Source organism: Podarcis gaigeae (genome assembly GCF_964106915.1).
Source record: "Podarcis gaigeae genome assembly, chromosome: 9".
NCBI lineage: Eukaryota > Metazoa > Chordata > Lepidosauria > Squamata > Lacertidae > Podarcis > Podarcis gaigeae.
The window spans coordinates 24,115,256-24,136,554 of NC_139685.1; the positions used below are offsets into that span (position 1 = coordinate 24,115,256).

Here is a 21,299-nt window from a genome sequence, read left to right on the forward strand (position 1 = left end):
ATTATTATTATTATTATTATTATTATTATTAAAAACTGTTTCAAAAGCAGACACTTTTCCTATTAACCCCATGCCCCCCACAAATGCTTTACAGGATGGGGGGGGGGGAGTCTCTCCGGAATTGAAAGCTTTTGCCCATTACAGCCCTGAATGAACTTCTATGGTTGAAGGCAGAAGCTCTGACAATAGTATTTTTAGAGTGGAAACTTTGACAGGCCCTTTCTATTAAAAGTGCCAGCACACTTTCATAGAATGCTTGTGCTTTCCCCAGCTTATGACATTAATGCACCATTGTCAAGCTCTTCAGATGTGAAGTCAAGTAGACAGGCTCTTGTCAGATGAGACTCTTCACTTGAGAGATCATCCAAGGACAAGGCATCCCGGTCCCTACCTGCCCAGATAAGATTTTTAATTTGAAAACCATACAGTGGTTCCTTACACAGAGTGATCTAAAGGTCATTCAGAAGCCAAGCACTTGATTCTTTCTCTCTCTCCAATTCTTGATGCAACTTTGGACTGGTCAATAGACTGATCATGTTGAAAACAGGGTTATGCAAGCAGACAAGGAAATACGATGTTCGTGTGTCAAGGGTCTTTCTTCACAAGTGCCAGCTGCAAAATCTGCAATGTAGCTAACAAATCATAGTAATTCTATCTATCTATCTATCATCTATCTATCATCTATCTATATCTATCTATCTATCTATATCTATCTATCTATCTATCTATCTATCTATCTATCTATCTATCTATCATCTATCTATCTAGCATCTATCTAGCATCTAGCATCTAGCATCTATCTGTCTGTCTGTCTGTCTGTCTATATCTATCTATCTATCTATCTATCTATCTATCTATCTATCTATCTATATCATCTATCATCTATCTATCTATCTATCTATCTATCTATCTATCTATCTATCTATCTATCTATCCTGTTTTAAACACTGCTTTGGGATTTATGGGCCATGGAGATCTATAAAGAGCCTTATTTATATTGTAAAGGTAAAGGTAAAGGTACCCCTGCCCGTACGGGCCAGTCTTGACAGACTCTGGGGTTGTGCGCCCATCTCACTCAAGAGGCCAGGGGCCAGCGCTGTCCGGAGACACTTCCGGGTCACGTGGCCAGCGTGACATCGCTGCTCTGGTGAGCCAGAGCTGCACACGGAAACGCCGTTTACCTTCCCGCTGGTAAGCGGTCCCTATTTATCTACTTGCACCCGAGGGTGCTTTCGAACTGCTAGGTTGGCAGGCGCTGGGACCGAGCAGCGGGAGCGCACCCCGCCGCAGGGATTCGAACCGCCGACCTTTCGATCGCTAAGTCCTAGGCGCTGAGGCTTTAACCCACAGCGCCACCTGCGTCCCTTTTTTATTTATATTGAGTTTATATTAATAACAGAACAAAAATATGAAACTAGTTTTCCACATTCTGCCTCGATTTCAAAATTGAATCTGTTATTGTATTCAGAAGCACTGCTACAATGTGGTATATAGCAAGACAGCTGTCCCAGGAGACAGATTATGAGAGCCATTAAGGATGATGGAATGGGAGGCAGACAGGCAAGATTTAGGCAGCCATGCTGAGCAAGTTTACTGGGAGCCAGTCGCATTGAACCAAATGGAATGTATTTCCGAGTAAACCCTGCTTAGTAAACTACTGGGAAATTCTCCAGCATGAACCTCGTTGAAGTAAACAAGGAGCTGTGCAGCTCATTTGAACAAGGTTTATATATTCAAATTACCTGGTAGATTATGTCTCATGTTTGCAAGTGGAAGAACGGTACTCCATTTTGCTTTCATGCCTCAGACACTGAGAAGTCTCTGGGCAACCTTGAATCGTGATTATAACATTTCTGGAGACTAGAGCATGGAGAAAACAAGATTTGCTTCAGGTGAGATCTATACTGTGCCTGGCTGACAGGGTAGCAGGAAGGAGAAGCTTGTATTTCCCCTCGCATTTCAATTCCCATTACTAATCAAGTCCAGTATGTCAGAAAGTAAGAGTCAAAACTTGTCTGCTTTGAAACAGGCTGCGAATCAGTCACAGATACCTTTTAAAAGGCATTTAAACTAAGCTAAATCCGGAGTACTGGTGATTAATTTGTTCTTAAAAAGTTCTTGCCCTGAAACCTTTAACGGCTGCCATTTAAAACATCATTGTGTCCAAAACATGCTTCATTATGTCTACAACTTATAATCAAGCTGACCTGGTGTACAAGCAATTAGTCAGTCAAAACCCTGGTTCATTTTCTGAATGCACACAGCTCTTCTTTTGCGGAGAAGTGTTCAGTTTGGATGAACAAATGTTTTGCCAAGGGCTGCCTAGAATTCAGAAATGACCTTAATTGAATATGCTGTAGGTGTGCCCAAATTCACAGTATTATTAATGGAATGATCCCCTCTAGTCCTCTTAGTCCTGTGACCTCAGCTTTAATCCATATTTCACTGAAGTTGCATATGCCAAAAAATTTGGCACATTTTCTCTGTGACCTGGCACTGATAAATCACAGGTCTTATATTGTCTCTGTTTCAGTTCTTGGGGAGATTTGGGAGAATCCATTATGAAAATGTTTTTCATGTGCACACTTCTTTGTCTTACACCGCAATCCCCTAAATGATAACTGGGAGAGTAAATCAGCTGCCAGCAAGGGAAGATTTGCCTTCATCACAGTCTGAGCCAATTTCAATTGCTTCTGTAAAGTCTCTCTGAACTACAATGAATCCAGCGAATCAGCTTTTCCCTCTGCCTTCCTTCTCTGTGAGGTCACAATGAAACTTGACCAACAATGCTGCCAGGCAGCTAATATAACCACACTTGTTGGCGAAATATGCTCATTCCTCACTGAGCACTTGAAGTATCTGGATAGCATAAGGTAATTGTTTCTGGTTTTACATATACATGTGTTAGGATTTTAGTGGGGTTAAGAAGACATTTTTGTCCAGATATTGCAGGTGCCTTTACACTGCCTTTTATATAGTATTATTTCAGACTTGATAATACTAATAATTTAAGCTGCAATTTTATAGCCACTTATCTGGGAAAAGATCCCATTGAAAGTTTAACTGTTAATCAGTTATTTGGACAAAGCCAGAAAAGATATAATTCAGTTCAACTTCATGTAAATATAAAGGCATATCAGTATGTCGGGGGGAAAGTAGCATGTTTCAGCCAAAAGAGAAGTTGAAAAGTGAAACATTGCAGCCATTAAAAATACTCACAGCTGTAAAGACATAGGAAGAGCCAGCTGGATCAGACCAATGACCCATCTAGGCAACAAACATCCTGTTTTCCCAGTGGACAACTGTGGGAAGCCTGGAAGCAGGACCTGAACTCAACAGCACTCCACCCAGTTGTGATTCCCAATAGCTGCCATTCAGGGGCATTCCGCCTCTGACAGTGGCAGCTTGGCTCCCAAGTGCTGTGAATCTAGTTGGAAACATGGTGCTTTGTGACACGCTTATTTATTCCAAAATATTTATTTGCTGCCTTTGAAAGTAAACTCTTCCAAGGTGGTTAACAATAAGACACAGAAACACAATAAAGAACACACATAAAAATAAAATAATAGTAAAACAGGGAGGCCACTCAAAATCACTAAAATAGAATCAGCGCCAACAAAAATGGAGGCCAACATTTGCTATATAAAAAAGCTTCAGGACAAAGTCCAACACTAAACACACCAGGCAAAGTCCACAAAACAAAGTGAGTCTTTACACCCAGACACATTCTCTCTCTCTCTCTCTCTCTCTCTCTCTCTCTCTCTCTCTCTCTCTCTGGTCTGAGCCTCCCTGCAAAACAAATTTCATTCAGAAGGCATTTGATTTCACGGCAATGTCACGCTGTCTGAAGAGCAAATTTTGAGTCATAGATTCGAAGCAAGAAACCATTGTCTTATATACACATCCTAAGGCTGAATGTTCCCTCCACTTGCCTATCCCTCTATTTTCTACCTTTTTTGTAATTCTTTTTTAAACTCAAGGTGTCTCTGACCCAAAATCTAGCGATATCCATACATTGTAAATATCTATTATATTGCTTTGTCAAGAAAGTTAGTGGTGTACGAAGTGATTTGTTTAGAATACTTATATCCTGCATTACACCTCCCAGTGGCTGTAATTCAGTTGGGAGCTGCCCAGAGTCGCTGGGGAGACCCAGCCAGATGGGCAGGGTATAAATAAATTATTATTATTATTTCAAAGTAGCTTACAAAAGATACAAGGTGGTTTAGTGCAAGTTGAAAGAAAAGAATATGGTACAATTCACTTCATCTCATTCCTGGAACAACACCTCTGTTTTTCTAATGATCGAAAGGGTGTGTCCGTTCATCCTTTTATATGGCACAAAAGTGCAAATGTTCCTGTAGACCAGCCTTTCTTAACCTGTGGGTCCCCAAATGTTGTTGAACTACAACTCCCATCACCCCTAGCTAGCAAGGCCAGAGAGCTCAGGGATGATGGGAGTTGTAGTCCAACAACATCTGGGAACCCACAGGTTGAGAACCGCTGCTGCAGACACATTATATGCAAATACAAATTCAAGACATGCACCTTATTTGCACATGGAAGCAGCTTGTGCATACCTGTGTCCCCTGCTTTCTCCATCAGAAACTGCATCCACAGGAATGCACAGCAATGAGCATTCGCAAAGAGGCATTCAATGGAGGCCACATTAAACTTGGCAACATAAGAAGCTGCCATACACTGGTTCAGGGCATTGGTCCATCCAGTTCAGTACTGACTGGCAGTGACTGTTTAAAGTTGTATACAAGTGTTTCTCCCAATCCTACCTGAATATCATGGGGATTTTATTTATTTATGTTTTGGCCGATTAATATTCGGCAGCATTTAAAAATGTGTCTGTGGGAAGGGGTGGGTGGGTTGTTTTGCTGTTCTGTTTTAATTACTTACCGTACTTGTTTCTAATCCTGTATTTTGTTCTGTGAACTGCCCAGAGATCTTATAGTGAAGGGCTGTATATAAATCAAATAAATAAATAAATAATAATAAACATATCTTGTTAAAAGTTTCACAGCGAATTCGCAGCCTTCTGCTGGTTGAAAGATTGGATCTTACTGGAAAACACTGATGTCCTAGATCTGGAAGGGTTTGACAACGCTTTTGGGTGGCATGCATATTTGTGGTATGACAAGGTTAAAGTGCACAAACTGTTTAAAAACCACATTGTCAGGAGAGCAATTTTAATGGTCTGGACAAAATATAAAGACTTATTGGAGAGTAAGACTCCGAGGTGGCTCTCACCGGTGGAGGCCAAGGCACGTAAGAGACCTAATATGGAAGCCAATTGGCCTAAATATGAGGAAATTATTGGAAAGATTGGAGACAATTGGAGGTTGCAGAGCTTGGAAAAACTAAAAAACAAGGTGCGAGATTGGTTGCATTATGCACAAATTCAAGAGGTCTTTAAAGTAGACAAGAAGGTTGGATTCCAGGTGGAAAAATCGAAACTAGAGACAGAACTGTTAGAACCAAAAAGTAAACTACTTTCGAGAATGTATAACCTGCTGCTTAAATGGAATACTCAGGATGAGACAGTCAAATCCACCATGATAAAGTGGGCGCAGGATTTGGGGCATAACATTATGTTTGAAGACTGGGAAAGGTTATGGAACACCGGAATGAAATTTACGGCATGTAGTGCCTTGAAGGAAAACATTATGAAAATGATATACCGGTGGTACATGACCCCAGTCAAGCTTGCTAAGATATATCACCTGTCTGATAATAAATGCTGGAAATGTAAAGAGGCGGAAGGGACATTCTTTCACCTCTGGTGGACCTGCCCGAAAGTGAAGGCCTTTTGGGAAATGATTCATAATGAACTAAAAAAGGTACTTAGATTTACCTTACCTAAGAAACCAGAGGCCTTCCTCCTGGGCATGGTGGACCAGAGAGTGCTTAAGAAGGACAGAACCTTTTTTATGTACGCTACTACAGCAGCAAGGATCCTGATTGCAAAACATTGGAAGACACAAGATTTACCCACACTGGAGGAATGGCACACGCAGTTGATGGACTACATGGAACTGGCCGAAATGACTGGCAGAATCCGAGACTTGGGAGAAGAAACAATCGAGGAGGACTGGAAAAAATTTAAAGACTATTTGGAAAAACATTATAAGTTGTATGAATGTTAAAAAACGCACCTTTTAGGAAATTCTAGCTTCAGTAATGTTAAATTAAAGAAATGGAAATTAAGGTACAAGAAGTCAGAAATAGAATAATGAAACAACTTTATTGTGTTAAAATGAAAACGTACATGATTTGGGTCATAATATATTTGAAATTGGGTAACATGATAAAATGGAAGATACAATAAGTATTGAAACAAGTTAACAAATTGCAGATGTTATGTATCACAGAGAATGCAGGGTTGGGAGGACGTGGGGAAGTCCAGTAGATTTGGAAAAAAGAATAAGAAAATTTGTAACTTTCTTTCTCTACTTTTATAATATGCTCTTTATTCTTTTTTCTGTATTTCATAAAACTAATAAAAAATATTATAAAAAGAAAAGTTTCACAGCGAATTGATGTGAAGAGAAAAGGAAAGGGAAAGAAGGAAAGAAAAAATACATAGAAACAAAAGAAAGCAGAGGAAAACAACATCTAAATGACAATAAAATGTGATTAAGGGTACAAAACTATGTAGTATATATGTAAGCAGATGAGCTTATTATTTCCCTCAAGTATAGATCTATCCATTGATCAAAGGGGGCCATATTTTTAACCTTCCAATGTATTAATATTGATCTTTTTGCAGATGGAAGGGTGCGGAGAAGCCATTTACATTGACCGATTGTTATGTCCCACATATTAGGTATATAATTTAAGATGATGTTATGAAATGTTTAATTCTTTCCCCACAATAGTATTTATACATTCTAGTATTACCCTTCCCCCCAAAACATAGCAAAAACATAATGTCTCAAAGAATAATTTTCCTTATTAAATCTCCAACAGCGTGTTGTCATACATAGACCATTTTTATACAATTGCGATGAAGTCCAGTGCAGGAGTTTCTCCCAGTCCTTACCTGGTGATTATGGGGATTTAACCCAAAACCTTTTTGCATGCAGAGCAGATGTACTGCTGCTGAAAAGGGGGATGCGGGTGGCGCTGTGGTCTAAACCCCTGAGCCTCTTAGGCTTGCTGATTTGAAGGTTGGTGGTTTGAATCCCTGCGATGGGGTGAGCTGTGTCCCAGCTCCTGCCAACCTAGCAGTTCAAAAGCAAACCAGCGCAAATAGATAAATAGGTACCGCTCTGGTGGGAAGGTAAACAGTGTTTCCATGCGCTGCTCTGGTTCACCAGAAGCAGCTTAGTCATGCTGGCCACATGACCCGGAAAACTGTCTGTGGACAAACACCGGCTCCCCCAGCCTGAAAGCAAGATGAGTGCTGCAACCCCATAGCCTTTGACTGGACTTAACTGTCCAGGGATCCTTTACCTTTACCTTACTGCTACTGAACTATGGCATTTTCCAAAAGGAAGTGTACAATATAGATAGAGATGTGTATCTTCCCCAGCCACTGATTCTGGCTATGTGCACATGGTTATGTGTGACAGATTGCTTGAACATATGTATCAGACTAATAAATGATCCTTTAATGTGCAATTCACATTAAGGCTGATAGTACAGCCAGTAAGAGAACATCAAATGCATAATTGCAATCAAATGACACAATCCAGAGCTTTAAAATAAATAAATAAATAAATATTTTTTTGAAAAATAATTTAATAAGTTGTGTTTCTTTGTTTCTCAATTTGATCTGTTTACATAGTTTTGTATGCACTGTGGTCTTTTATGCATTGTGACTTGCAGTTATTTTTATTGATCATAGTTTAGAAATTATTTATTGTAATTGTTAAGAGTGAATTTCTGTTTAATTGTTTTTTTGCCAATGTTTCAAGAGTTAATTTAGTTGTGTACTATTCTTTTCTAATAGATTATTGAATATTTTATTTGATAATAGTGTCTCATTATAAAGTTATATTTTAATAGGACTTTCTGTATTGGATCAGATTATTATAAGGCATGCTTTGTGTATAGTTTGCTGCTGTAAGTCACTTTGTGTATAGTAATAGACAAAGGCAGCATACAAATTAAAAGAGAAATGTAAAAAATGAAATGAAAGAGAGACAAAGGTAAGCACTTTTAAACACCATCAGTTTAAATAGTTGGAAAAAACCCATGTTCTTAAATTGAACATGTCTTAAAATTACTTAACACAAGCTGGATCATCTCTGAGGTCCTTTGCTATGGAAAAACATAGCCAAGACTGCTAGGCAAATTTGGACATTAGCAAAAGGTGTACACAGGTTGTAGCACATCACAAATCAAACTGTCAGGGTATGAATGCAAGAGCAGACGTTATAAATTAAAAACTAAATTTGCACTTCAGAAGCCATCAAGAGAGGTCAGGACAAAAGAGGCTGGACCAATAAACCAAAATGCTTGTTGTACATGAAGGACAAAATGCAACATAAAACATATGTTTTGTTGTTCTACAGAAGCAAATTAACTTTTAATTGAGATAACTAGACAAACGAGCTGAGTTGCTTATCATCAGACGTCGCACACTTGGTCATTGAGAATCTTGGCAAACAACAAGAAGAGTCTGAGTTAAAAACAAACCATGGCTAGGTCTTGCTTTATTGCACTGGTGGCAAATTAAAGGAATCTACCAGTCCAGTGTGGTGAGTCAGTGTGTCAAATTGCTTAGCTGGATTAGGGGTGGGGAAACTCTGGTCTGCCAGGGGTTCCACTTTGCCCACCTCCCATGTCATTTTCCCCAAACTACATCCCCAACTGCCCATCAACTGGACAATTGGGTGGAGCAACATGCACAACCCTTACCTTTGTGGATTTGGTGGCATTCCAGTTGCACAGAAGTAAGGTGTCTCTACAGTGTGAGAGCCAGTGTGGTGTAGTAGTTAAGAGTGGTAGACTCGTAATCTGGTGAACTGGGTTCATTTCTCCGCTCCTCCACATGCAGCTGCTGGGTGACCTTGGGCTAGCCACACTTCTTTGAAGTCTCTCAGCTCCACCCACCTCACAGAGTGTTTGTTGTGGGGGAGGCAGGGAAAGGAGAATGTTAGCTGCTTTGAAGCTCCTTCGGGTAGTGATAAAGTGAGATATCAAATCCAAACTCCTCCTCCTCCTCCTCCTCCTCCTCCTCCTCCTCCTCCTCCTCCTCTTCTTCTTCTTCTTCTTCTTCACCACACTCAGAGCCCTTCAAATTTCTATCAGGGCAAGAAAGAGGCAGCATCAAAGTTCAGGAACACAACCCCAGCCTTGTGTAAGATGAGGACCACAGCCAGTTAGAGGCACGGCCTGGGGAGAAAGGATGTGGCCTGGCAAGGGGAGATTCCTGAGGGCCAAATGAAAAAGTGTGGAGGCCAGCATTTGGCCATCCAGACCTGAGGTTCCCAACCCCTGGTTTAAACCATAAACATCTTATTTCAGGGTGTCGGGGCAATTATTCAAAGCTCACGTCCCATGTTTTGCACATCAATTGTGTGTCAAGGCCCTGAACCCTCTCCATTTGTTGAATAAGAACACATGGACACAGTATTTTAGGTTAATGGGTAAATAAAGGCCACAACATTATTGGTTACAGAATGTGAGTGATTTTGGCTTAGGCACTGGAATTGAATCGCCTATATCTGACTCCTGCCCACCATGAAGGTAGTCCAGTAAGGGTCAACCGCCAGTAGGGGAGCCCTGTTGATTTACATCAACTAAGAGCTACCCCAGGGTCCCCAGTGGGGTTGTGGCATGGCCCTAGCCCCTACCAGGACTTCGGACAAGATCCACACCCCCAGATCCCTTCAACGGAATACCCTTAATGAGGAAGGGCAGGTGATGGCCGCAACCTCCCCTCCCAAGAACCAGGTTTTACTAATGCCTAACAACCAAACTTTATAAAAGTTGTGACGATTGCTACGAGGTAGGCAAAAACCAAATGGCTGGTGCCAATTTGCCAAGTGGGAAAATTCCTATCAGGCCCCCTCAACGGGTGACCAGCTGAGGTCCATAGCAAGGCCAGGATGTTGAACGTATGAAAAAAGGGCGGGAGGGCGGGAGATCTGCGGAAGCAGGGACAGGAAGGGAGATCCCCTGGCTGTATGTCTGTTTAAATACACTAAGCCATGCCCCCAGATTGGTTGCTGGGGGCCATGACATGGCCAGGACTCCTCTCATGACTCAGGGGCTTAGCCACGCCCTGGCTGTGTGCAGGGAGACAACGTGGCCTGCCCGCAACACCGTCCCACAAGGAAGTGGAGCGGCCTTGTCTTAGGATTTGTAAAGCACAGGTCTTTAAATATGGTCCATATTTCAGTGTGCACAAGATGGTATGGTTACCACCAGTGTCATTGGTGAGAGTGGATAAGCAACTAGGATTGGGTTGGCTGGTTGAAATCTTAATTTTTCTGCCATAAACTTACTAGGTGATGTTAGGTCAGCCCCATTTATGCATTACATGCTCATGCATAGAGGCTCCTCTTCAGATGTCTAAACTCAATGTGCAGAAGTCAATGGCAGGACTTGCCCAGACACACAATGTTGGATGAAGCACATACTGCAGTCCCAGCCATCATGTTGAAGAGGAGCTAACTCTAAGCCTCAGCTTTCCTTCTGCAGCACAGGACTAAGAAGACCAATATTTGCAGCCAGGACACCTGGGGGCGTTGGGGAAGAGAGCTCACAATCTTTGCTCATAATTTCTTATTTGCTGCTGCTTCTTTCTCCTGAGAGCAGAGATGAAGGAGGCAATTGTGAACCACCTTTTAAAATAACTCAGCTCCAAAGTCCCAGGCTCAATTGTGAGCCATGGACCATCATGGAAAAGGGACATCAAAACTACACAACAAATACAGACCTTCCTTACAGGTTTACTGTGATAGTGTATGTGAATACTGCATGTATAGGATACAAATCTGCAGTTGCTAGAGTCGCGAGTGAAAATCAGAAAACGACCAGCTCAGATCTCAAACTCTTAACTACTACACCGCAGTAAGTATCAACAGTTAATACACGATCTGTATGTTCGGTTGTGAAATAGCTTGCAAATGTGGAACAGATTTTACAGATGCAATTTGAGTTCTTACACTGTTTTAGCACAAGCTGCCTATACACACCCACACCCACCCACCCCTCCACGTGTGCAAGCCAATTTCTGCACACAGGACCAAGTTCTGTGGATCATGGCCATGACCTTCAAATCACTTACTCTTATTTGCAATATGAAATGTGTTATAATGAAAAATGCAAATTACATTCCTGTTTACAAGACAATATTAACCTTTCTAACAAAAATCTTTTAATTTATGATAATTGTACACTCTTATTTCTGAATTTATTCCAGGAGAAAGTGTCTAATTAATATGCTGCAGTTCAATATTTGACTTCTGTCACCTCTCTGGAACATGTAATTAGAAAGTCTCAAACTATCTAATTATAGTCACTGCATTGATCAGTGTTGTGTAATCCACATCTTTATTTGTAATGAAAATAACTCTTTAGAAAGGAAAAGAAAGGGGGAAAAAAGTTATCCCCCCACAAAAATGGAAAATAACATTCGAACATAGAGAAAGTTGCTATGAAGCTCTGGCTTCATGCATTGCCTTCCCATTCAGTAAATACAAGACGAAATATGTATTTATAGAGAATTAGGAAACAGCAGTCACAAACCAAAGATAAACTGTAATACCTGAGTGATGGCCTTTTCTCTAGAACCTGAGAGGCCAGCAGTGCTACTAATTTCAAATTTCCCAGGGACAAGAGGTCATGTGAGCTGAGCGTTGCTTTGACAAATACGAACAGGAACTGTTCTCCTTATTTTTTATTCTCAATTACAAAAATATATCCTCTTGTATATGAATAAAACAGGATGGATAAAAAGGTCAAAAGTAAGTAACAATGGAAAAAGTCAAATTATAATTAATTAGTTAATTTCCCTTTTCACAGTTCCAATCAGTCTGCAAGCAAGGTCACTGAGGTGATGCTGTCTCCAACGGAGGCTACAAGGTATTACCACCAAATATATAATCTCTCAAAACATATCCTTGGAAATGGAACCCTTAAAAAAAAAGTTTCATTGATCACTGGATACAAAATGGTTCCCTCTGGCTTTCTTTGAAGACTTATGTTCTCTGATAAATGATGAAATACAAGGTGGGCAAACATCACAAATGGGCTTTGCTGAAGAATTGCAAAGAAAAGGGAAAAGGACGTAGGCTCTGCTGCTCTCTGCAGAGTCCTCTGTGGCCAGCAATGAAACCAGTCAAGCAAATACAATTGGCTTGCATTGCTGCCTACAAACAATATGCAATTAATGACTCTCTCTTTTTACATTGTTTTAACATTTCCTTTACATTGAAATGTATCTAAATTAGGCAAGCTATGTAAATAGTTGAGCAAGTACTTTAAATAGCACACAGTGAGACAAATAACATAATAATTGGAGTTTGGAAACCGAAATGCAGTGGAATGGAAACAGTCCTGATTATGCCAAATACCAGCCAGAATGAAAATCACTGCCTTCGTACATCCCTAGGCCATGACAGGACCTTCAGCACTGATGAACTGCTGCTTTTCCACAGTCAACTGTAAATGGAATTAAAATGGAGGTTCCAGAAAGGCACTTAAAATAGTACTATTCTGTCTGGCAACACATAAAATCATAGATTTGTTGGAAGAGTCCACAAGGCTTATCTAGTTCAACCCCCTACCCAGATCCAAGTAAGTCCTAGCTCCTTCCTAATACTAAGAAAAAGCTGCTTTCTTACCTGCTCAGCTTGGCTGGAATGATGTTGAATTGCTCTTTTATTGCCCCTTATATAGCCAGGTTTGGTCTCCCGTCTTCAGTTTTAAAAAAACAACACTATTTTGTTATAACACGAAGAAAAGATAAAAGAAATATTGGAAAGAAATTAGTAATTTAACATCCCAGCCATAAAAGACTTGATAGTGTTTGGACTTCCTACAGGTCTTTAAAAAGAAATCCACAGGAGAATATAACAGAAAACACCAGACTGGAATTCTCTGATGATGACATTGCAGGAACAGCCTGCAAAAAGTGGAGGAAATGGATAGCAATTCCAGAACAGCGTGGAAGCAGGAAATACCTTGGATATTTTTGGGGAGAAATAAAATGGTGGCTGCCATCTCTGTCTCCAAAGGTGGTGGAGAACAAAATGAAAAGAAAAGAAACGTAACAAGAACAAATGAATAACAAAATGAATGTGATTTCAATGAACAAATGACAAAATAAAAGCAGTCCTTAATAACAAAAAATAAGTGAATGCAGAAAGAACAAAAATCTTACACACCTTAGAATGCCTGAGAGTTGCAGAATTGCTGTGGCAAGAGCAAGATTTGGGTGCACAAACTAGATTTGACTTGGCTCCTTATAGATTTCAATGTAGCTTAGTGGCAAAGTAGTCTGTTTACACTGCAAGAGACAAAATAATAATAAACAAATGGTTGAACAGCATCATCACCCAATGACCCTTCTAAGCTCCCCATGGTCAATATGGTTCATCAGAGGACTCTGGCAAGTGAACAAGGAGAAACCAGGGAGAGGGATTTATCCTTGAATGGCACAAGGGCAAACAAATGTCCCTTGCTTTTCCTCTGCAGTGATAAGAGGAAGCAGGGTAGACTTCTACTCTGCAGCTATTAATACAGTGCAATCATGGCCAACTGAGCCTTTCAACACAGTGTTATTTCCTGATCAAACCCGACAGTGTAATGCAAGCAGAGAACCTGAGTACGCTGGCTTCAGGGAGAATCTCTCATCCTACATTGCAGAATCAATCAGCTTCATGGCGCAGGAGCTTATTCAAATGGAACTCTCTTAAACTACACCGAGAACTATTGTTATGCACGCCCCACTTCCCAGAGCATAGACAAGTTCCAGGAGCAGCAGCTTCTTGGGCTTCATCCCATTGAGAAGGAGAAATCCATGGAGACTCTCAGTGCAATCCTATACCAGTATACAGTGGTACCTCGAGTTAAGAACTTAATTCATTCTGGAGGTCTGTTCTTAACCTGAAACTGTTCTTAACCTGAAGCACCACTTTAGCTAATGGGGCCTCCTGCTGCCGCCAGAGCATGATTTCTGTTCTCATCTTGAAGCAAAGTTCTTAACCTGAGGTACTATTTCTGGGTTAGCAGAGTCTGTAACCTGAAGCGTCTATAACCTTAAGTGTCTGTAACCCAAGGTACCACTGTACTCTGAAGTTAGGCCCAATGAGTTGAATGGGGTTTACTCTCGGTAAGTGGCTAGAAGACTGCAATTCTAAGCTGCTTAATATTTGAGTTTCATTGCAAATTTACAGGTTGGGCACGGCAAATGCACTGCCCCATATCTTTTCCCCAGAGGGGAAATCCAGATGCTTAAAGCTGCCTTAAAGCTTAAAGCTTAAAGCTTTCCCCCAAGTTCTGACGGATTGCACATTTCTGGAAATTGCATGCTATTTCTGAGCCATTGGCTCCCATGAAGACACATTTCCCTCACTGCTGAGGCATTAGCCAACAATTTCCCTAACATAGTAGTAGTAGTAGTAGTACAGTGGTATATCGGGTTAAGTACTTAATTCGTTCCGGAGGTCCAAACTTAACCTGAAACTGTTCTTAACCTGAAGCACCACTTTAGCTAATGGGGCCTCCTGCTGCTGCTGCGCCGCCAGAGCACGATTTCTGTTCTCATCATGAAGCAAAGTTCTTAACCTGAAGCACTATTTCTGGGTTAGCGGAGTCTGTAACCTGAAGCGTATGTAACCTGAAGCATATGTAACCAGAAGTACCACTATAAGTATTTTATTTCTACCCCAACACATATAAAAACATAATAAAACATCAAACATTAAAAACGTCCCAATACAGGGCTGCCTTCAGTTGTCTTCTAAAAGGTGTGTAGTTCTTTATCTCCTTGGCATCTGATGGGAAGGTGTTGTACAAGGAGGATGCCACTGTCAAGACGTCCTGCTGCCTGGTTCCCTGTAACTTCACTCCTTGTAGTGAGGGAACTGCCAGAAGGCCTTTGGAGCTGGATCTCAGAGTCCAGGCTGAACAATTGGGGTGGAGATGCTCCTTCCAGTATACAGGGCCGAGGCCATTTAGGGCTTTAAGGATGAGCACCAACACTTTGAATTGTGCTCGGAAACGTACTGGGAGCTAGTGTAGATCCTTTAGGACCAGAGCTATATGGTTTCGGCAGCCAGTCCCTGTCACCAGTCTAGCTGCTGCCTTCTGGATTAGTTGTATTTTCTGAGTCATCCGAAGGCATGGCCAGAGCTGGCTGGCTGCTTCAAATAATAACAGTATTAACTGCCCTGAAATCCCTGTCTATATCTTTAGGTTTATGTATGCATCCATGTAGATTGGACCAAGTTAAGAGTTCTGTGTGACGGTGACAAGCTGCATAATTGCCAGAATGCGGAAACCAGGAAAAAACACACGTATCTTGAGGTATGTTACAGGTAAGGAGGGAGGGAGGGTGAGAGAGTAAGAGCAAGAGCAAGGAGAAAATAGACATTTGGAGTTCAAAACAGGATCTCATCTTTGATCTAAGAAGATGAGGCTTGCTGGATCAGACCAAAGGCTTATGTAGTCAAGCAAGCTTGTTTCTCACACAGGTCAACCAGATGTCAGATCTAAGAAGCCATTCATACTCCACATTACCAATGTGCAACACCTGTGCTTCCTGCAATAAATATGTAATATGGGAAGAACAGGACCGTCTTAAGCATATGCGGCGCCGGGGTGCAAAGATCCGCCCAGCACCCGCCTCCCCAGGTTGCCCAGAGTTGTTGACCTTTTTCCTGGCTGGCCGCCTCGGCAGCAACAGAGGAGTCTGAGGCGGCAGTGGCAGCAGAGTAAGACTGGGGCCGGGCACCTGGGGGTGGGTGGGAAAGCACAACCCAGCACAACAACAGTTGAGCCTGAGGCTCATGTGAGCAGTGTGCACTGGGTGGGCCTCTTGACGGCCCGCCAATCCCAAGTGCGCAGAAGGACAGAGCCGGCTGGCTGCCTCAGCACCTCACTCACCCGTAGCAGAAGAGCTGCGGTGCTCCGATGGGCTCTGCTCTGCTTGGCAGCAGCTGTTGGCTCTTCCCAATCTCTGGACTCCAAATCTCAGCCCCGGACTCTCGTCCTGGTGCCCCTGAGAGTCAGGCCCGGGTGCCCAACACCCCTAGCACCTATGGGTAAGACAGCCCTGGGGAAGAGTTGATATCATTTCCACTAGGGAATTAGAGCCATCCATGGGCATGAAGGATATGACTGTACAGTGGTACCTCTGGTTATGAACTTAATTCGTTCTGGAGGTCTGTTCTTAACTTGAAACTGTTCTTAACCTGAAGCACCACTTTAGCTAATGGGGCCTCCCACTGCCCCTGCACGATTTATGTTCTCATCCTGAAGCAAAGTTCTTAACCCAAGGTACTATTTCTGGGTTAGCGGAGTCTGTAACCTGAAGCCTCTGTAACCTGAAGCCTCTGTAACCTGAGGTACCACTGTATATCTGAGACAAGCTGTTCCGTTTCTCTCCCCTCCCTCTCCCTGCCACCCCATCTTCTCTATTTTTCTGTCACCCCTTCTCTTTTTTTCTCTTTCTGTGAGTCACACAGGATGAGTCCGGGAGCTGCAGATTTCCATCCACTATCCTACACAGCAACACACACACTTCTTCTTCTTCTTTGGCAATCACTCATAGCCAAGTAAGATTGTCTTCCATGAACACGGTCTTAACAGTGAGTTCGTAAGTAACTGTGGAGGCCAATTCTGGATCCACACATCCTTCCACAGTGGGGACATAGGTTTCTGGGCAGGAGTTGATCACTGTGAGGGTTTGCCAAATGTGCCTTCCTCTTAGCATGTTTCTCCCTTTTGTCTTGAGTTCCAGTGTCTTCAAAGGCTGTTATCCAGTTGGAACGCTTGCAGGCCAGTGTTTCCCAGTTGTCTGTGCTTATGCTACATTTTTTAGATTTGTATTTAAATCTCTTTTGTTGACTACCAGCATTATGCTTTCCACTTTTAAGTTCGGAATAGAGTAGTTGCTTTGGAAGATGATAATCAGGCATCTGAACAACAGGACAAAGTTGATATTGAAGAATCATTGCTTTGACACTGGTGATCTTTGTTTCTTCCAGTGCACTGACATTAGTTCGCCTGTCTTCCCAAGTGATGTGTAATTTTTTTCGGAGACACCGTTGATGGAATCTTTTGAGAAATTGAAGACGGCGTTCGTAAGTGGTCTGTGTTTCAGAAGCATACAGTAAAGTTGGTAGTACAAAAGCTTTGTAAACAAGCATTTTGGTTTCCCTGTGAATGTCCTGGTCCTCAAACACTCTGCACTTCAATCGGGAGAAAGCTGCACCTGCAGAGCTCAGGCGATGCTGCATTTCAACATCAATGTCAGCCCTTATGGAAAGATAAATGCCCAGGTAGGAGAAGTGATCGGCACATTCCAACATCACACTATTGAGTTGGATTTGTGGTGCTGCAGAGTGGTTTTTTGTGCTTGTTGGTGCAACACTTTGGTTTGATTTCCAACCAGCAGCACACACTACGGAGATCCTAACAACAACCTGTTTATATCTGTCCATTGTGCATTTCCGCTTGTGTGTGTATCCTGTTGGAAACACGGGCGCAGTTGCATAAAGCACATAATTGCTGTGTGCAACTTGAAGTGTGTTTCAGAAGACAGAAAATCCAGCTTGGTTGCTAATGTAGAGAGACAGTTGGCTATATACCTAGGAGTTAAATAAGCCATTGGTATTTGAAAAGCCTTGAGTGTATAATTCATTTCAGAATGAATTCCAGCATATATGGCAGGAAGCCTGTTCGGAGACTGTTCACAGTATGTCTGTCCTTAAGCAGCATTATCAGTCTTTCATTTTTATGAGCTATACAAATTTACAGAGTTCAAACTTCTATCTTTTACGAGCGGAATAGAGTAGGAGATGAGCCATGCTGCACGACACCTTCCTAAGCAGGAAGATTATGATGGATGAGCAGAACACAATACCTCCTAGTAAAACAGTGAAATGGCAAAATGGCTCTCAAGAGTCCTTTTCTAGGATTCCAAAGAAACTATTTCATGAAACCTAGAGGGTGGGGAGGATGTGGAAAGGAAAGACGAATGAAAAATTCAGACGATGGGGGCAAATTCAAACCAGTAGTAGCGTAGTAGATGAATTGCCGCAAGGTGACTCTTTCCTTCAATCCTGAGATGGAATAATGGTCTTGAGGACGTACTTTGCTGTAGGGAAGCGACTAATATCTATGTTTTTGATTGCCACAACCCACATGGCATGTTTGCAAGACTGGATATATGTCCGGAATAAAACGCCAAGTTTCCAAGCAGTTATAAAGGACACGCGTGGACATTGGTGGGAGTGTACAGGAGATGGCACAACTAAATCGATGGCACAGAATTGGGAAGGCTCGATGTTATGAGCAATAAATCGGTGTGTCAGCACTTTGATGAGGAACAAGGAAAAGCCACAGGGAGGGAGAGCAATCGTAACAGCCTGGCTCCCAGTGAAATAGCAAGCCAGCAAATTATTTGAATTGGAAACAATGAACACATGTGCTGCACTGTCAGCTAGTGTGAAAAACTAGCCACAGTTTTGGAACCAGTGTGGTATAGTGGTTAGACTGTCAGGCTAAGATATGGGAGACCAGGGTTCAAATCCCTACTTAGGCACAAAGCTCACTGGATAGCTTTGAGCCACTCGTTGCCTCTGTCAGAAATCCTTGTCTGAAACCCTGAAAAAACAAGGTTGGCTACTGCAGACAATACTGAGAAAGGATGGGCCAGTGGTCTGACTGGATAAGGTAACTTCCTATGTTCCTATTAGATTAGCCTTGAAAACTATTTTAAAATAGTTTTAAAAAGCAAAAAAGATTAAGACCTCTAGCCTCATCCAGTTTGGGAGTAATTTAAAATCTTTCAAAAGGCAGAACATGGTGAAATATGAAAAGCACGCAATTAAAGCTTACATAAAACATTTATATTTTACAGTGACACACCATCAAATCAGAAAACCCATGTGCCGGGAGGGGGAAGGGAAATGTAAAGGATTAAGATGTAAACTGCACAAGAGGGTTCATACAGAAGATCACAGGAAATGGTTGCATTGTAGATGTGGGCAAAAAGATGAAATGTTACTTTCATTGCAGGGGGTTGGAATAGATGGCCCCGGGGATCTTTTCCGATTCTAAAATTCTATGATTCTATGAATTACTTTAGAATTATATTTTGTCTTAACTTTTTTTTGCTATGGTTAGGTAATGGAAAAGATTTGCATTGCTATGTCTTGGGATTGCAGCTATAATAGATCCATCAGAAATGATGAAGTGCCTGGAGTCACAGTGGAGAATTTGAATGGGAAAGCTGGTCTGATTCCATAGTTCTTTGTCCAAAAGATACTAAAGGGCTCTAAAGGGAAGATTAGACAAATTCAAGGATGACGAGTCTCTCAGAGGCTATGCGGAGCATCTGTGTTCAAAGACAGTTCACCAGAGCTGGGGGAAACAATCAGGGAGGACTGCTCCTTTCATGTCCTGCTCATCAGCTTCTCTGGGCATCAGGCTATATATACAGTATTAGAAACAAAGTTCAGGACCACAGAAGACTCGGTGAAGCAGAGCAGGTCTGACGTTATAGTGCACATTTCTTCAAAACATTTTAACACCACACATTGTAATTGGCGGAACATCACAACAGGGATTGTGGGGAATCTGCCACCCCATAATGTGGTTGTACCCCAACTCCCATTAACCCTAGCCAGCATGGCCAATGGTCAAGTATAATGAGAGATACAGTCCAAGAACACCAGATGGCATGCAAATTCTCCATCTCTGTCTTACAGCAACCTCCAAATTCTGTAAGCAGCCATTCCACCTAGTGAGATGGTATGGTCCACCCAATCAGCTTGACTGGGATCACTGCCATTTGGTGCCTCCTCCCCTCAAACTGTCTTCCCCAATGGTCATTCCACTTGGTCATTCCACACTGCTGAATAATTAGTGCCTGAATATTAATAGTTCCCTCTTTCCTGGTCCCTTTTCCCCCTTTTGTATTGTGCAAATTGAGTTGCGACTGTGCAGGCAGGGGCTGTTTTCTTTGTAAATCTTTGTACAGTGCCTAGACAACTTAAGGTGCTTTCTAACCAATGACAATAATTTGCAGGCAAAGATCACTAGAATGTCTGTATTGTGCACTTCAATTACCCAGCTTGCAAGTTATATGCTGATGTAATACTCTTGATTCTTGTCTTTTCCTCCAGTCTCTTTCTGCCTGTATCGTAGCTCCAGTCACATTAGTCATTCCCATACTGCACGGAACTGACACATGCTTTCTATCTTGTGTGCATTTTTGTGAAAATAACCAGGAGGTTTCCTGTGTGTTCAGTAAGTGCTCTAAGTTCCTTTAAGGGAAGAACAAGGTATTTGTGTAAACAAAACTGCAGCTGGCTAATTGGAATATACTCTTCTCTTTCTCTCTTAATAAAATAAATCTGTTTCTCCCTGGACAAGAAAAATTAGGGGTGTGTTTATCAGATGCTGATCTACATATGCAAATGTGCTGTACACATAATGCTCCAATTTCTTTAGAATCTTTAATTTCAGGTTGGGAGAAGTCAAATATTTCTCGTGTTTATGGGTGCTAGGTGGAAGCCCCTAATCTTTACGAACAAAGGCTCACTTCAGTGGACTTTTTCTTTTAAAAAATATTTCAAATCTTCATGAAAAATATACAAATTGGGGCCCAGTCAGGCATTGATTAGGCTGAGGGGAGACTTCCTTTGCTTTGATTCAGCATCTTGCACCTACAATCCCTTCTCTGGGTTCCTAATATACCAGCTGAGCTCATATCCTGTTTTCATATGTCTTGCTCCAAGCCAAGAAAATGTGGTGCTCTTATTCTCTGCTTATGTACTTTGAGCATTATGCAGCTGGGTGCTTCTCTGGGAATACTGCATGCTTTAGATTTACTGGTCTCATCTATTGCTCATGTTGCATATTTACAAAATCAAAGGATCCTGCAGAGCTTCATAAGAAGAGGCCAGAATTTCCCAGAGTTCCTTAATAACATTTTCTTTTCATTATGGCTGGGAAGGTGATGCTATTAAACTTTCCAAAGTGGCACAGGATTTAGAGTTTCAGAATTCCCATAAGTGTTCTGCCTTTAGAGTTATAAAAAGCTACTTGTGAGGCCATGAAGTATTTGAGGTCTTATAAAATTTCATAGGCCACCTAGGAGT

The 21,299-nt window shown here is 41.7% G+C and overlaps 1 protein-coding gene and 1 long non-coding RNA gene across 7 annotated transcripts; one reads left to right on the forward strand and one right to left on the reverse strand.

Annotated features, from left to right (window-relative positions):
- Positions 1 to 243: 243 nt before the first annotated feature.
- Positions 244 to 2,687, reverse strand: LOC310852604. The gene is made up of 3 exons (XR_014568311.1): positions 2,600 to 2,687; positions 1,743 to 1,860; positions 244 to 621 (listed from the first exon to the last, which is right to left on the reverse strand). It is a non-coding gene; the product is annotated as an uncharacterized lncRNA (long non-coding RNA).
- A 150-nt stretch (positions 2,688 to 2,837) lies between these two features.
- Positions 2,838 to 15,546, forward strand: LOC310852498 (uncharacterized protein). 6 transcript variants are annotated; one of them, XR_014568128.1, is made up of 6 exons: positions 2,838 to 2,873; positions 6,779 to 6,835; positions 8,529 to 8,714; positions 10,530 to 11,034; positions 11,989 to 12,048; positions 12,578 to 13,280. XR_014568128.1 is itself a non-coding variant. In XM_083756104.1 (6 exons), the coding sequence occupies exons 4-6, from the start codon at positions 10,862 to 10,864 to the stop codon at positions 15,404 to 15,406; spliced, it is 255 nt and encodes an 84-aa protein (XP_083612230.1). In that variant the 5' UTR covers positions 2,854 to 2,873; positions 6,779 to 6,835; positions 8,529 to 8,714; positions 10,530 to 10,861; the 3' UTR covers positions 15,407 to 15,546. The 6 variants fall into 6 exon arrangements, 3 of the variants coding, with proteins under 3 accessions (XP_083612230.1, XP_083612228.1, XP_083612229.1); XR_014568129.1 differs by lacking the exon at positions 12,578 to 13,280 and adding an exon at positions 15,407 to 15,421 and having other exon boundaries at positions 2,854 to 2,873; XR_014568130.1 differs by having other exon boundaries at positions 2,854 to 2,873; positions 11,989 to 12,253; positions 12,578 to 13,282.
- The last annotated feature ends 5,753 nt before the right edge of the window (positions 15,547 to 21,299 follow it).

Coding starts and splice junctions, on each gene's coding strand:
- LOC310852498 (XM_083756102.1), top strand. CDS start 10,862: ATGGAAAAGGGACATCAAAACTACACAACAAATACAGACCTTCCTTAC. Junction 11,035..11,988: donor CTCTTAACTACTACACCGCA/GTAAGTATCAAC, acceptor CCCTTTTCACAG/TTCCAATCAGTCTGCAAGCA. Junction 12,049..13,009: donor TCTCCAACGGAGGCTACAAG/GTATTACCACCA, acceptor GACTTCCTACAG/GTCTTTAAAAAGAAATCCAC.